The following is a 14,543-nucleotide window of genomic DNA, read 5'->3' on the forward strand; positions in this document are numbered from 1 at the left end:
ATATTATGTAAGTGAAAACACCTCTGGCCTTTGTTTTAAAAGATATTTCATCAAACACAAGTGAACACAACTTCTTTAGACTTTGGTGAAACCTCATATTAATTTAAGGATGTAGAGGTCTGCCGTTTACACTCATAAACTGTGATAACTCAGATAAGGAGGGATGTTGACCACAGAAATATTATTTGTAAAGAAAAATAAATAAAATCCTAGTTGATGATGTTTTTCCTAAAGCCCAGTGTGCCTACTACGTTGAAAACCTTTGTTCTCAAAGCAACGTATAGATGTGATAGTAATAGTCTTTGTTTAAGAGGTAACCCTTAATGCAACCTTTCATCCCCTTTGAAATGGATGCACATGGTGGTATTTTCTCCTAGGCTCAAGTCTGAGTATTTTCCATCATTTTAATAATCTTTTAGGCATGTCCTATGACAATTACACCAACAAGTTTCCTCAAACAACATCCCCCACCCCCTCCGCCACTATGTTCTGCTTGTCCATATTCCCTTCACCCTTTCCTCTTCTGTTATCACTGGTATTTCTGCTTGTACTTGAAAGTAAAAAGCAATTCCAGATACAGCAAACAATCCCTGCTCCATAGCTTGGCCCCAGTTGAAGAGAGAGAAAAGGGGAGAAGCATGAAGGATCACCGTAGGTTGAGATCAGGCACTACCAGAAGCCCAGCTTGTGTTTTAAAAACAGGCTCTTGGACGTGTTCCCAGCAGATGAGTCTTCACTGGCTTGGAGAACAGGAAGGACTATTTAACAAACACCACCGTATTTGAATTTCTAGAGGCTACCCAGGCCAAGAAAACATCCCTAAGAGAGAAAAAGATACACACAAACTTAAAATTACAGCCTAGAGGAATTTTTTTTAACTTAGTCTTAAACAAATAGGTTCCCTGATAATCTGTAGCATCAAGGTGAGATGATGTCCACCCATTAAGAATATAAGGGCAATGGGCCTAAAAGTCAGAAGTACAGGCAATCTTAATTTACTGAAGAGCATTTGAGATAGGAAATACCAACGCCGTGTTTCATGGATAGAGGTAAATCCCAGGAAAATTTTGGGAGATGGGCAAAATCTTCAGAACTTCTCCCCTCAACTCCCATTCCCGCCGCACTTAGCACCATATTGTGCTACTTACCACTTATCCATTCCTCCTCAAATTCTAATTCCCTAAGTGGTCTGATTTGTACTAGGACATAAGCTAATATTCATAGTCATTAAGCTTAATGTGTCATATTTTAAAGAGCATACACAAGGGTAGTGTGGTAACTGAAAAGCAGGAGCTACTAATTAATGTCATCTCTGGCTATGTGGCATGTAGTCTTTTTTTAAGCAGGGGAACTTTTATATAACTTCTGCAATCAGACATATATATAGCAACTTACTCTACCTAAGGTAAGGTGATGCTGATTATATGCTCAGGGTTACGATGTTTTCCAACACAGTTAATTTAGCAATACCTGAATTATAGGAAAGGGAACTATAAGCTCACCTGCAGTGCTTCACAACACACTCATTGCTGCAGTACTCATTGTCCCAGTCCTTACTCACAACAGGAGGGTTCTCACAACCAGACCTCACACATCGAGGCTGGGGTGAGAGTGTCACAGGAGACCCACTCACCAACTCAACATCCATTTGAGATGGAGAATCAACCTATGAAAGGAAGAGAGCACCGAAGATGGATTAGATTGCTACCTACCTGGCTTAGCTAGCTAGTCAAATTATCTTTGGGACCCAATGGAGCAACAGGTGTATAATCCCTCACATATGGGGGTGAAGTTCCAAAAGAAGGCGAGTTCTTAGTCTCCCCTTCCATATCCATCCAGCTTTATAATTTTGCCAAGCAGACTGACGAAGATTTTTCCTATCAAGGGAATGCTGGCCATATGCTAATACTCTTTAATTTTAATCTTATCCATCACTGGCTTTATGCCACACTTGAATAACATTCCTCTGAAAATATCAAATCAAAAGTAGAGTGTGGGGCCGGCCCCGTGGCCAAGTGGTTAAGTTTGCGTGCTCCACTGCGGCAGCTCAGGGTTTCACGGGTTCAGATCCTGGGTGCGGACATGGCACCACTCATCAAGCCACAACTAGAAGGACCCACAACTAAAAATACACAATTATCTATGGGGAGCTTTGGGGAGAAAAAGGAAAAATAAAATCTTTTAAAAAAATGTAGAGCATGAGTAGAGGTTGTGTCACCTCAACTAAGATTGGGAGGGCTAAAGAAGACAAAATGTGCCATTAGGAAAAGGGAAAGAACTTGGAGGTTCAGTTTCCTGCTGATGGGGGGGAGGGGTATTCATTTTTCTTTAAAATCACTGCTTCATTAATATGAAGCTAGTCTCAAACAGACCTGTATTTTAAAATGACTACTGGTCCTGCACAAGCTAAAACTAGAGTATCTGATGTCTGTTTATGTCTGGAAAGACTCAATTTTTCTAGCTATCCATCCCCCAACTTAAGACATCAAGTCAAGCAGTCAAGATTTAGGAGAAATAGGATTTATCTCCAAAGCTTAGGATCCTCGGGGAGACACCTCCAAAAAATAACTCTATGCTGAGGCTGTATCCTCTCCAGTCAAACTATAGTATTACCTCTGCTTGGTTAAGGAGTTGACTCGGATGGGAGGCCCTCTTAATGTTTCTCACCAAGGACACTACAGAGTTTCTTAGGTGGGATAAGTCACAGTACAGGAAACTGTCCTCTACTGGATGTTTCTTAGTGGTTGCAAATGCTAGTAGCAACCCTAATTTTATTGAATCAACCAAAAATGCTCATACATTTCCCCTGGTCTAGAGGAAAGACTTGAAAACAGAGGCTCACCTCAGGAACTACATCTGTGATCATCTCACAGATTGTCTCAGGAGAGGTTTCCTCCACTGTATGGGCCTCAGGGCTGTTATTCACAGGTCGCTCAGGACTACTTTCCATAGCTGGTGGGACTAAGGTAGTCTGCATTTTCAGAGTGGGTGGAGGCACAAATTTGATCTGCAGAGGAGGTGGTTGTTGCTGTAAATTGATTCTACCTTTCTGAGGTGGAGGCTGTTGCATGGCCTGGAGTGGGGGAGGCTGTTGCAGAATGGTCACTTGCTGCTGAGTAGGGGGCTGAGGCATCTGTTGCAATGGAGGGGGTTGTAGTCGGGGTGGAGGCAGTTGCATAGAAGCAGCAGCTGCTGCTGCTGCCTGCAACACGGACCGAGTAACAATCTGGGCTTGCTGACTAGGCTGGATTGTAGCTGTACTGGTTTGACCTAGTTGGAGCCCTCGGGAGGTCACCACTGTGGCTGGGATAACTGTAACCATCCCTCCTTGAGACATGGTAATAGAAGAGGGCAACATCTGTTTGGTAATAATCAACTTGGTGATATTGGGCTGACCCCCAGGCCCAGAAGATGCCTGGTTTGCCACATAGGATGAAAGAGTGGAGTTAACAACAATGGAAGGGGACAGGGCAGGGGGCTCTGTTGAAGCTGGTGCTGGAGATGCTGGGTCAACAGTAGCCACAGGAGGTGGAGAAGGAGTCTGTGATGGTGGCACTGGATCCAATTCTACTGTTTCCACAGTGGCCTAAAAGAAGACCAAAAAAAAATGTTATTGGGAGATTTACTCTCCTCCCAGGACAGGTTCTCTCTAATCACCTCTCAAGAAAAGATACGATAGGGGCTGGCCCCGTGGCCGAGTGGTTAAGTTCCCGCGCTCCGCTGCAGGCGGCCCAGTGTTTCGTTGGTTCGAATCCTGGGCGTGGACATGGCACTGCTCGTCAAGCCACGCTGAGGCAGCATCCCACATACCACAACTAGAAGGACCCACAACGAAGAATATACAACCATGTACGGGGGGGCTTTGGGGAGAAAAAGGAAAAAAAAAATAAAATCTTTAAAAAAAAAAAAAAGAAAAGATACGACAACAGATTGGGAAAAAAAAGAAAGAAAAGGAGCAGCTGTGGGTGCTATCCTCGCTAAAGTAAACAATGGAAACAACAAAAAGAAACATTGGTAAGATTTTATGATGGAAACAATAGGAAAGCTGTTATATACTTTTAAGCTTTTAATACTAAATAATATTAATAGGTTCCACAGGTTCTTGGTGGTATTTACTTCTTCTGTTAACAAACACCTCAAAACATCTTTTTATTGGTTCAAATATCCACCCTTCCCTAACTCTCTTACCTGACACTCCTGATTGTCTTTATAAGCAGCCAGTGCCTTCAGATACTCTTTCTTGGCAGCTTCAGTTTTCCTCTTATATACCTGCAAGAAAGAGAGACTGTTTAAAAACTCCCCATACTCCTAGAAAAGACTGATAATTCTATATTATTCATCAATGAATGATAATTCATCTCAGTCTAAATACTGACAACTCCTTTCAGTGAATACACTTCTGAAAGCTAAATAATCAAGAAAGCCTCGAGCAGGCCCCATGGCCGAGTGGTTAAGTTCAGTAACCCAGGGTTTCACCGGTTCAGATCCTGGGCACGGACATGGCATGGTTCATCAAGCCATGTTGAGGTGGCGTCCCACATAGCACAACCAGAAGGACCTACAGCTAGAATATACAGCTATGTACTGGGGGGTTTTGGGGAGAAGGAGCAAAAAAAAAAAAGACTGGCAGCAGTTGTTAGCTCAGGTGCCAGTCTTTAAATTAAAAAAAAAAAAAAAGAAAGCCTCCATGGCAGACTCACCAGTGACCATGCATCTGAAAGCCAGCCAATCAACAAGAGTCTTGGCAGCATAACTACACTTCTAAAGCTAACACTAACCCATGCCCACAAAACAAATGCTGACCCTAAAACTATGTAAGGTCAGTACTCTGCTTAGCCTAGGATTGTGTCTAACCAGTATACTCTTCCTGAAGGAATGAAGTAAATTGTTTGCAATCATGGCCAGAAGAATTCCTCCCGCATAGCTCTTCTCCCATTAAGAGGCGAAACCTATTTCCCCTTCCTTTGAATCTGGACTAGCTCTATGAATTGCTTGGACCATTAGAATGTGGCTGAAGTGACACAAAGAGACCTTGGGGCATCTGTTTTTGTTCTCTTGGAATACTGCTCTGCCATACTGTAAAGAAGTCAATCTAGCCTATTTGGAGGATGAGAGGCCATGTGAAGGAGAACCAAGGAACCCCAGCCAATAGGTAGCACGAACTGCCAGACACGGGAGCAAAGTCATCTTGGTCAGCCATACCAGCTTTCATTTAACTACAACCACAGGAATGAGCCCAGGCAAGAACACCAGGAAAACTACTCAACCAATTTACAAAATCATGAGAAATAATAAACTGCCATTGTTTTAAGCCATTAAATTTGTGGTGGTCTGTTAGGCAGCAACAGATAACCGGTACAAATTATCTATAATAAATTCAGCTTGTTGTTTCAAATGTTAAGTAGCAGACTCACTTTGACATAAGACCTGGAGAGTCTAGGGTAATAATGATTACAGCCATTTTCAATTTCAATTGTATCTTATATTTATGTAGTACCACAATGGTCAGTTATTTTTTTTAATCCAGATTAAATTTAGGGAGATTAACTATAGTTTTCAAGTGTATACTGTACTATGCAATGAGAAAAAACTAAACTAAATTCTAAATCCAAACTTGGTAGTGGATTTTAGAGTTAGCCACAGTATGCAATTAAAAAAAGAATAGCCTAATATTACAGATGGGAAAAAAACGAGGCTTAGGAAAGGACATTCATGATCCACTGGTTCCTCATGATTTGCTCACCTGTTTTTGCTCCTCTCCAAGACTGTCCCACATGGAGGCCACAATTTTTGAAACCTCTCCAAAAGTGGCATTGGGATTCTGTCCCTTGATGGCAGCCTGTGTATCACGAAAGAATAAAGCATATGCTGAAACTGGTTTCTGAGGTTCATTAGGATCTTTCTTTTTTCTCTTCTTTGGGGCCTTCTGCTTTTTCCCTGCTTCCACCACGACTGTCTTCTGGCTGGGAAGTTGCTGTCAGGGAGAAAAGAGAGAGAATTACAAGGAGGAAGAAGGGAAGTATCATGTCTGGAGAACTGTAAGAAAAGGACTTTTATATTGGGGAAACTAGTCACATGGATGGAATTTTCAAAAATGCTAAAAATAGAGGCAACAGGATTACAACATTAGTATAGTATGTGAGGACCAATAAGAATGGGGATTGGGAGGAGCATTATAAACTGTAAATTGAGAGGCGGGACCCCATACCCAGAAAAGAGCAGAGGAGATGGTAGGGGAGGAGTAAAGAATATTGAGTAGGATCTGTATGCCAAGAGTTCTATCCTAGAATGTCATGGCAGATTTGCTTTTGGCAGGGAATGCCTCACCCTCCGGAAATCCTCAACACCATCCTCATGAAGTGAACTAGTAGGTGAAGGGGTGGTTGAAAGACGATCCTCAGGTGACTGGGCAGGTGGCAGGATGGTGCCACCCCCTAAGCTCAAACCAAGTTGAGAACTCAGTTCTGACTGATCAATGGTGGTCAACTGGCTATGCCCCATCAAGCCAGATGTCATGTCTGTCATTGGTACATCAATTGTAACAGGTGGGTTGGCGCTATACTGAGTTCCTATAGAATGGTCCAAGTCCTGAGAGAAGCAGAAGGACTAATTAAACACTAAATATAAAAAACACCACTCTTCCCCCCCTTGAATTCAGGACAGTTTATAAACCCACTGCTTATCCAGACTGTATCACTGATTAAACTCTAAACATGAAATAATTTGTCTACATATAAGACATATTAAGCTATTTAATAAAGTAAAGAAATTAGTAAAGTCACTTCTTTGTACTCAAAGGCCTATTCCAAAATAACTAAGAACAACCAGTAAGTCTTAATTTTGGACAAGTTAACCAAAAGAGCAAATGAATTATTCAGTAATCTGCAGATAGCGATGACACACAGGGTGAAGAAAAACTTTCTCCCTGTACCCTCCCAAAATAATGGCTTTTAAAGTTGCAATACACAGGCAATCAGAGTAAATCAGGCCAATGTTAGAGATGTCTGGCCTCAAATATAGTCTGTGGAGATGTGCCGATGAGATGCACTGGAAGCTCAATACACTGATTTATAACACACACCAATCCAATTAATACATCTGGTTCAGGCTGTTTTTGAATAAATCCCCCAACGTGCCACACTCACATTTGAATCCTAGGATGTGAAGGCCATAATTGAAAGGGGGGAAAAAACCTTTGTTCCCCTCAAAAATCATAATAAATCATTATCATTTCAGGGCTAACATTGGACACTTTACAATTTTAAACCATTTTTCAAGTAAAACTGATTCAGATGATAAATCCATTTATTCTGGGGAAAATAAGTCTTTGTTGGTGAGCCTTGAGCCACAAGAATGAGAAATAAGTAATATCCAAATGTAATAGGGAATAGAGAGTCATTTTTGTCTCCCCTACCACTATACCCATGAGCTTGGGTAAGCCTGATGATGTCTTGCCCCTTACCATGGTCAAGCCCCCACTCAGGAGCCCCCCGCCCTGCTCCATCAAGCCATGGGTCATGCCCACAGGCATGTCCAATGTCTGGACCCCATACTGGGCTGAAAAGCTGCCATCCTGAGAGGAGGACGGGTCTGCCAGGTCATCGAAGTGGCCAACCACATCTGAAACAGCCAGTGAGGGATCAGAATCCAAGGAGATAGGTGGGATTTCAAATTCCTCATCACCCAGGCTTGGTGTATGGAATGTCTGTAGGGGGAAAAAAGGGAAAAAGAATTAGTGGGAAGAGGAAGAAAGGCATACTGCTAAATGAAGAACACAGCTAGGTACTGAAGATTCTCAATGTACCTCTTTTCAGCCTGGATCCTATTTTTGTTACCAATTTCTTAGGACCTATTTAATTTTACAAATAAGCCTCTCTTCTTCTTCATACCCTTGGTCATATGGCACATACAAACCTGCGAACATCAATCACAGTTTTCAATTCTTTCTCTCTTTTCTACCTTTACCATCTTGGCTGTTGTAAACTATTATACCTATCCTTCTAATGAATAACTCTTTTAGCACCATTAGTAAGGACCCAGCCTTTATAACTTGTTTAGCTATGATGCTTAACACCTCTCTAAAGATTCTAACAGATAGCAATTCTTTCACAATTACTACACCCGCACCATTAGACCACAGAAATTCACTATCAACCAGATAATTATCCTGTGACTGTTGTTTTAGGTTCCTCTGAAGCAAGATCCGAAAAGGCACTGTCATGGGAACCTTATTTCCCTCTAAAATACACGCACTTAGAGTTTTCTACCTCTTCTCCATTTCAGAAATCATGATGTTAACAATAAATAAGATTCCCATTTTTACAGGATTTTTGGAAAACCCAACAATGCCAAGATAAGGATAACAGTGAGGAGAAAAACTTTCATAAGAGCTACAGCCAAGAGGCAAACTGGTTCTCTAACAGTTCCAGAACACATTACTAGTCTTGCTCTGACCAAGCCTTTCTGCAATGAAAGAACAAAAAGATTACTCCAGCTGGCTAAAGATCCGAAATCCTTTCCTCTGAGTCCAACCACCAATAACAATATACTCTTTCTATTCTAAATGGCGCCACCTTTCATGGAACTAACACATCAATGTCTGACCTTAGATGTATTAAATGCTATGGTTCCCTTTCTGACACTAAAAAAATAAAATAGTGGCATCTGCAGCACTAAAACATTACAAATAATAGCAAGAGACTTTGGTGTCAGGGAGGTCTGGCTTCAAGTTCCAGCTCTGCCACTCACTACAATATGACCTTGAATGGGTTTTCCTCATTTATAAAATGGGAGTTATAAAGGTAATCTCCTTATATGATTATTATGAGGATGAATGGGATTTAGTGCACAAAAGCTTATCACATTGCCTGATACATATAATTGCTTAATAAGTGTTACTAACCATTGTTATTAATTAATAATATTAATATCCAAATTATTATTAACTTATCACCTGCCTGAACCAATCATCACAGATAACTGGAATTTCAGAAACTTTAAATTCTACCAACCTGACACATGGCATAGTAAATATCAATCTATTGAGATAAAATTCAATAGGTACCCACATTTTTTTTCATGATTAAACAATGCATTCATTAAGAGTTCTTCAAGGTTTTTCTAGATCCAGACAGGGTCTCACTCATATCGCCATTTCTATTTTAATGAAGACACGGCTAGAAAGAATATTTTCAGCTAGTTGTAACTAGGGAGAAAAAAGTATGTCTGTGAAATGCCCAATCTCGCTGAATCACACTGGCAAACAGAAAAAAAGTTTCCTAGAAGACAAAAAGATATGGATATAGCTTCATTTCTACATTTTCCTTCTCCAAGATCCTTACTATTTTACTTAGAATGGTAAAAATTTGGTCATTGTCTGAGCTATTACATGAGAGCAGCACAGAGAGCATAGGAGTAGGTAGATCTTGATGGGAGAAACTAAAACTGTCTCCCAAAACTGAACTTTTTTCAGTAACCAACTCATAATTTTTGTTATTGTGTGGAAGTTCTTAACTTCAGGTTCATGACTCTTTCTAAAAGTTCAGTTTAGGTTCCTGTGAGCATTTTTCAGGAAGAGGGTACAAAGATTATTAACGAATTCTTACGCAAACAAACAAAAAAAGTTACAGGGACAGGAAAAAGGAGCAGGGGAAACATTCATTGTACTAGATTAATAGTGTATGATAGTGGTTTTCAAGTTTTTTAAAGATACAGTTTGCTTTGGTAAAGCAAAACATGCCTATCCTCTTGTGCTTACCACAACAAATAAAGAAGCAACTCTGAGGAGACATGAAAATTATACAATTTCTCAATGAGAACTGAAAAAGAATAAAAATTCATATCTAAAACAAGAGACCAGTATTCTAAAAAGGACTAGCCCTTAAAAACCATCTGGAATGCTCTCATAGACTACACTAAAAACCAGACATGCAGAGATTTCATTGTATGGCATTAACAAGGCATTCTTTCTATGCACCACCCCCTGGAATGTGGAAACAGCTTTGTAATTCAGTATCCACAGCTTTAATGGTGTTTTGGGGGTTTTGTTTTATTTGTTTGTTTCTTCCTTTAAGTAAGAAGAGTAAAATAGCTGTAATGATCAAGAATGCAGATGGGTAAACCACATGCTAGAATAAACACAGGGATCCACTCTAAATCTCTTTTACTACCACAAATGATCTGTAATATTATGGGTAAAATCCAATAATGAAATCTAAAGTTATTTTATTTAGTGGATCTACTACATAACTGGATCATACTCTATCAAATACAAAACAAAGATAAAACTAACAAATATTAAAGTTAAACTAAATGATATGGATACACAAGGAGAAAATAGGAACATGACGCAGCTCGGCTACGTTCTCACTAAGCTTTTTTTTCCTTCTCTGTTAAATTCCTGGGCCTTTTTGAGAAAGGAAGCAGTTTGGGAATTAAAGCTTATAAACAAGGATGCTTAGCTCTTGAGAGAACCAAAAAATAAAAAATACCATTTTCCTCCCATTCATATTCCTCCATACCAAAACACAGAATCCAATTATTTCCTTAAATGGTTTCTTGTGCAGATTATTCATTTTAAAGAAATTTACTTTAACCCAACACCTATTTACTAAACAGTACACTAGTACTATGGGTTATTAAAATAGTCAATTGTTCTTAAAAACTGATATAGTAGTGAAAATTTTAACTATTCAGACTGAAATCATTAACTGGTTCCAATGTTATACGTACTTCTCCTAATTATGAATAGGTATCTTTATGACTTATTTTCTCCACAGTGCTCAAAGCACAGTATCATTATGTAAGAGCCAACCTGAATGAGAGAAACAGAAAGATTAAACTCCTTTCAGATTATAGCGTTTTCCTATCTCAAGGAATGCTGTAATAAATGCTAAGGCCTCCTCTCTGGACACCTTTTAAAAAATTATTTTTTATTTTATTACTTATGTAAAGTACATAAATTTTAAGTGTAAAGCTCAATGAATTTTTATGTATGTAAACACCCAATTAACCACCACCCAGATCAAAGATACAGAACATTTCTATCACTCTAAAAGATTTTCTCATGTTCCTTCCCAGTCAGTACTCCCTCCCTTTCACAACAGGTACAACTATTCTGATTTCTATCACCATACTTTTGTTATTGTTAGTGCCGTCAAGTTGATTCTGCCTCCTAGTGACCCTGGGTACAGCAGAGTGGAACCCTGGCCCAGTCTTTTTCCATCATCCTCTCATCTTCCGGCGCTATATCACCATAGTTGAGTGCTGGCTATTCTCTATCTTCATTGAAAAATGAATATAGTGTCTATTCTTTTACGTCTGGCTGCTTCTACACAATATATTTTTGAGATCACTCAAGTTGCATTTATTTGTACTTTGTTCTTTTCTTTTGCTGTGACCATACGTGTTTTTGGTGAATAAATGCACTTGTTTCTCTCATGTATATCTCGAGTGGAGTTACTGGTTAGGTATATGTTTATCTTTAGTAGATAGAGCCAATTTTCCAAAGTGACTGGATCAATTTACACTCTCGCCAGCAATGATTAAGAGTTATCTACATCCTTGTCAACTCTCGGAATTGTCAGTCTTTTAATTTTAATGATTCTGGTGGGTGTGCAATGGTATCTTCTTATGATTTTAACTGGCATTTCCCTGATGAGTGATGATGACACTTTTTCATATGCCTAATAGCAATCTGGATATCTTCTCTTGTGAAGTTTGTGTTCAAATCTTTTGCCCATTTTTAAATTGGATTCTTTCTTTTACTCTGCAGAAGTATTTGATGTATTCTGAATATGAGGCAGGTATATGTATTAAAATATCTTCTCCCAGTCTGTGGCATGCCTATTTAATTTTTCTTTCTTTTTTTTTTTTTTTTTGAGGAAGATTAGCCCTGAGCTAACTACTGCGAGTCCTCCTCTTTTTTTGCTGAGGAAGCCTGGCCCTGAGCTAACATTGTGCCCATCTTCCTCTACTTTATACGTGGGACGCCTACCACAGCATGGCGTGCCAAGTGGTGCCATGTCCACACCCTGGATCCGAACTGGCGAACCCTGGGCTGCCGTGAAGTGGAATGTGCGCACTTAACCGTTGCGCCACCGGGCCGGCCCCTATTTAATTTCTTGATGTCTTTTGATGAAAATCAGTTCCTAATTTCAATGAAGTCCAATTTTTCAATTTTTTTTATGGTTCGTACTTTTGTGGACATCTTTTTTCAAGAAAACTCTAAAAGTTATTCTTCTCCTCAAAGAAAAATTTTAAAATATTACTTTTACCTAGTTCTAAGTTATATTTGGGTGGCTCACAGTAAGACCAGATATGACAAAACCCACAAACTAATTAAAATAAAGCTTAAAAAAAAATAAGAGAGCAGAGGCTGGCCCCATGGCCGAGTGGTTAAGTTCGAGCGCTCCGCAGCAGGCGGCCCAGTGTTTCGTTGGTTCGAATCCTGGGCATGGACATGGCACTGCTCATCGGGCCACGCTGGGGCGGCGTCCCACATGCCACAACTAGAAGGACCCACGGCAAAGAACATACAACTATGTACCAGAGGGGCTTTGGGGAGAAAAAGGAAAAAATAAAATGTTTAAAAAAAAAAAAATAAGAGGGGAAGGGAAGGTGAAGAAGTTGGAATAAGGAGGAGAACTGTTAACAAGGAGACAGATCCCTGGGCTAAAGGAAGCTACTGAAATTTAGTTATGAGCTTGTTGGCAAAATAGTTTTGTTTTTTAATTTCTTAAAGTCATAAAAGTAAAAACAAAGATAGAATCAAACCTGGAAAGTTTCTGAAGAGGCCAATGTGAAATTTATAACACTCTAAATAAAGAAATTTAAATTGTGGAGACCTGATTTAGAAGAAATTGGCAATGATTCACTTGCATGTGGATGAGGCCAATGTGAGATTTACAACACTCCAAATAACGAAATTAAACCATGGACATATCATTCAGAAGAAACTGGCACTGAGACTGCAAAGCATCAAACAGATTTTCATTTTATATCATTTCTAAATTTGCTGCTCATTTGATTCATATTTTCCCCTGCTTAGGAGAAGAATAATAAATAATAGCAATAAAAAAGTTAAACTACCAACTGTCTCTTGTCAATCTAATTCTCATTCATGGAAACGTTAAGATTTATTATAGGATAAGCCCATTCTTGGTATAAGAATTCTTGGTGTAAAAAACTTATGCGAATGATACAGACTACTTTTGAAAAAAAATTACAATCTCCAAAAGATGGTAGAAAGTTCAAGACTTCAGTTTCTCAAAGACCAGGAGATTAATTTTTGTCTGTTCCATCTTTCTCTTTTGCCCATAACTAATACATATCTATATTATGAAAATATTTCAACCAAAACTTTGCCACGAAAAACTTTTCCACTAAAGGACCTCACCATAACCATTACCTCTATTTCACATCACAAAAAACTATTATTACAGCCATTTGACATCTGGGGAAACTATGACATACGAAGGTGAAGTAACCTGCCCAAACTGAGTCACTGACAAACATAAACACATGTTCTACTCAACTCCCTTCGTGTTTTCTGGCAATTATCTCCTTTTATCCTGTCACAAGCATAACAAGCTAACACCATGTACGTAAACATAACTCTTCTTTTCATCAAGGAGTAGGAAGCTGAAATGAGACAAAGACCCCTTCAACAGAGTTCGTTTCAAGAATGAACAAATGTCCACAGTTAACCCCTGCTGGGTAAACTCCTCCTCTCACCCCAGTTTCTTTAGCTGAAACATTTTCTTTCCGCTGAGATCCCCCAAGACTGTTTAGTTACCCCTCTCCAACGAAAGGAGACAATTCCACTCTGTCTTCCGATCCAGAATCACTCTTAAATAGGTTAGCTCTTTCCAACGTCCTGCTTTTCTGATGACAGCAGCTTCCCAGGCCTTCCCCACAGTCCTCAAAGGCTCTGGAAGCAGCTGCCACTTTTCCCTACACACCAACCGCGGCCCCTGGTTCCCAGCCCCCGGTCCCTGGCGTCCGCGCTCTCCTCCCCACCACCCTGCCCCACCGCTGCCTCACGCCCTCCCCGCGCAGCGTCGGCAGCTCGTGCTCACCTCGGCCCCCGACAGGAAGGGGTGCGAGGGCCCTGTGATCGTCAGGTAATTGTCATTTCCTCCGGGAAACTGGAAACCAAAAGAAAGCCGCGGGGATAAGTTAGGGGAAACAGGGAGTTAGCTCAGAGCGCCGGATATTGACCCCAACATTCTGACAACACTCCCCAAACCCCGCTCTCTCTCCCCTCCCGTCGGCCGCCTCTCCCCCCGGCTTCCCGCCTCTGCTTCAACTCTGTTGGCCGCGCTCTCTCGCCAGCCTTCTTAGCGCTCAGGCTCCTACCTCCATCTTCACACAACGGCTATCACCGTCTCAGACCCCTCATCGCTCCCACCGCCCCCACAGAGCTCGGAACTGCCGTCACTTCCGCAAGGACGCGCGTCGCTCTCCGCTGATTGGAAGGAGCGCCGTGGGGCTGTTGCGAGTCAGGCCCGGGAAGGCCGAGCGGACGGAAAGGCTAGCTATCG

General features: G+C 40.6%; 1 protein-coding gene across 1 annotated transcript; it reads right to left on the reverse strand.

Annotated features, from left to right (window-relative positions):
• Window positions 1-364: 364 nt before the first annotated feature.
• On the reverse strand, window positions 365-14,454 carry TOX4 (TOX high mobility group box family member 4). The gene is made up of 9 exons (XM_046650495.1): window positions 14,359-14,454; window positions 14,079-14,147; window positions 7,463-7,705; window positions 6,328-6,588; window positions 5,744-5,974; window positions 4,189-4,269; window positions 2,843-3,586; window positions 1,503-1,666; window positions 365-819 (listed from the first exon to the last, which is right to left on the reverse strand). Exons 1-9 carry the CDS (start codon window positions 14,362-14,364, stop codon window positions 759-761), a joined length of 1,860 nt encoding a protein of 619 aa, XP_046506451.1. The 5' UTR covers window positions 14,365-14,454; the 3' UTR covers window positions 365-758.
• Window positions 14,455-14,543: the final 89 nt, after the last annotated feature.

The sequence above is a fragment of the Equus quagga genome, chromosome 2 (genome assembly GCF_021613505.1).
Source record: "Equus quagga isolate Etosha38 chromosome 2, UCLA_HA_Equagga_1.0, whole genome shotgun sequence".
Lineage (NCBI taxonomy): Eukaryota > Metazoa > Chordata > Mammalia > Perissodactyla > Equidae > Equus > Equus quagga.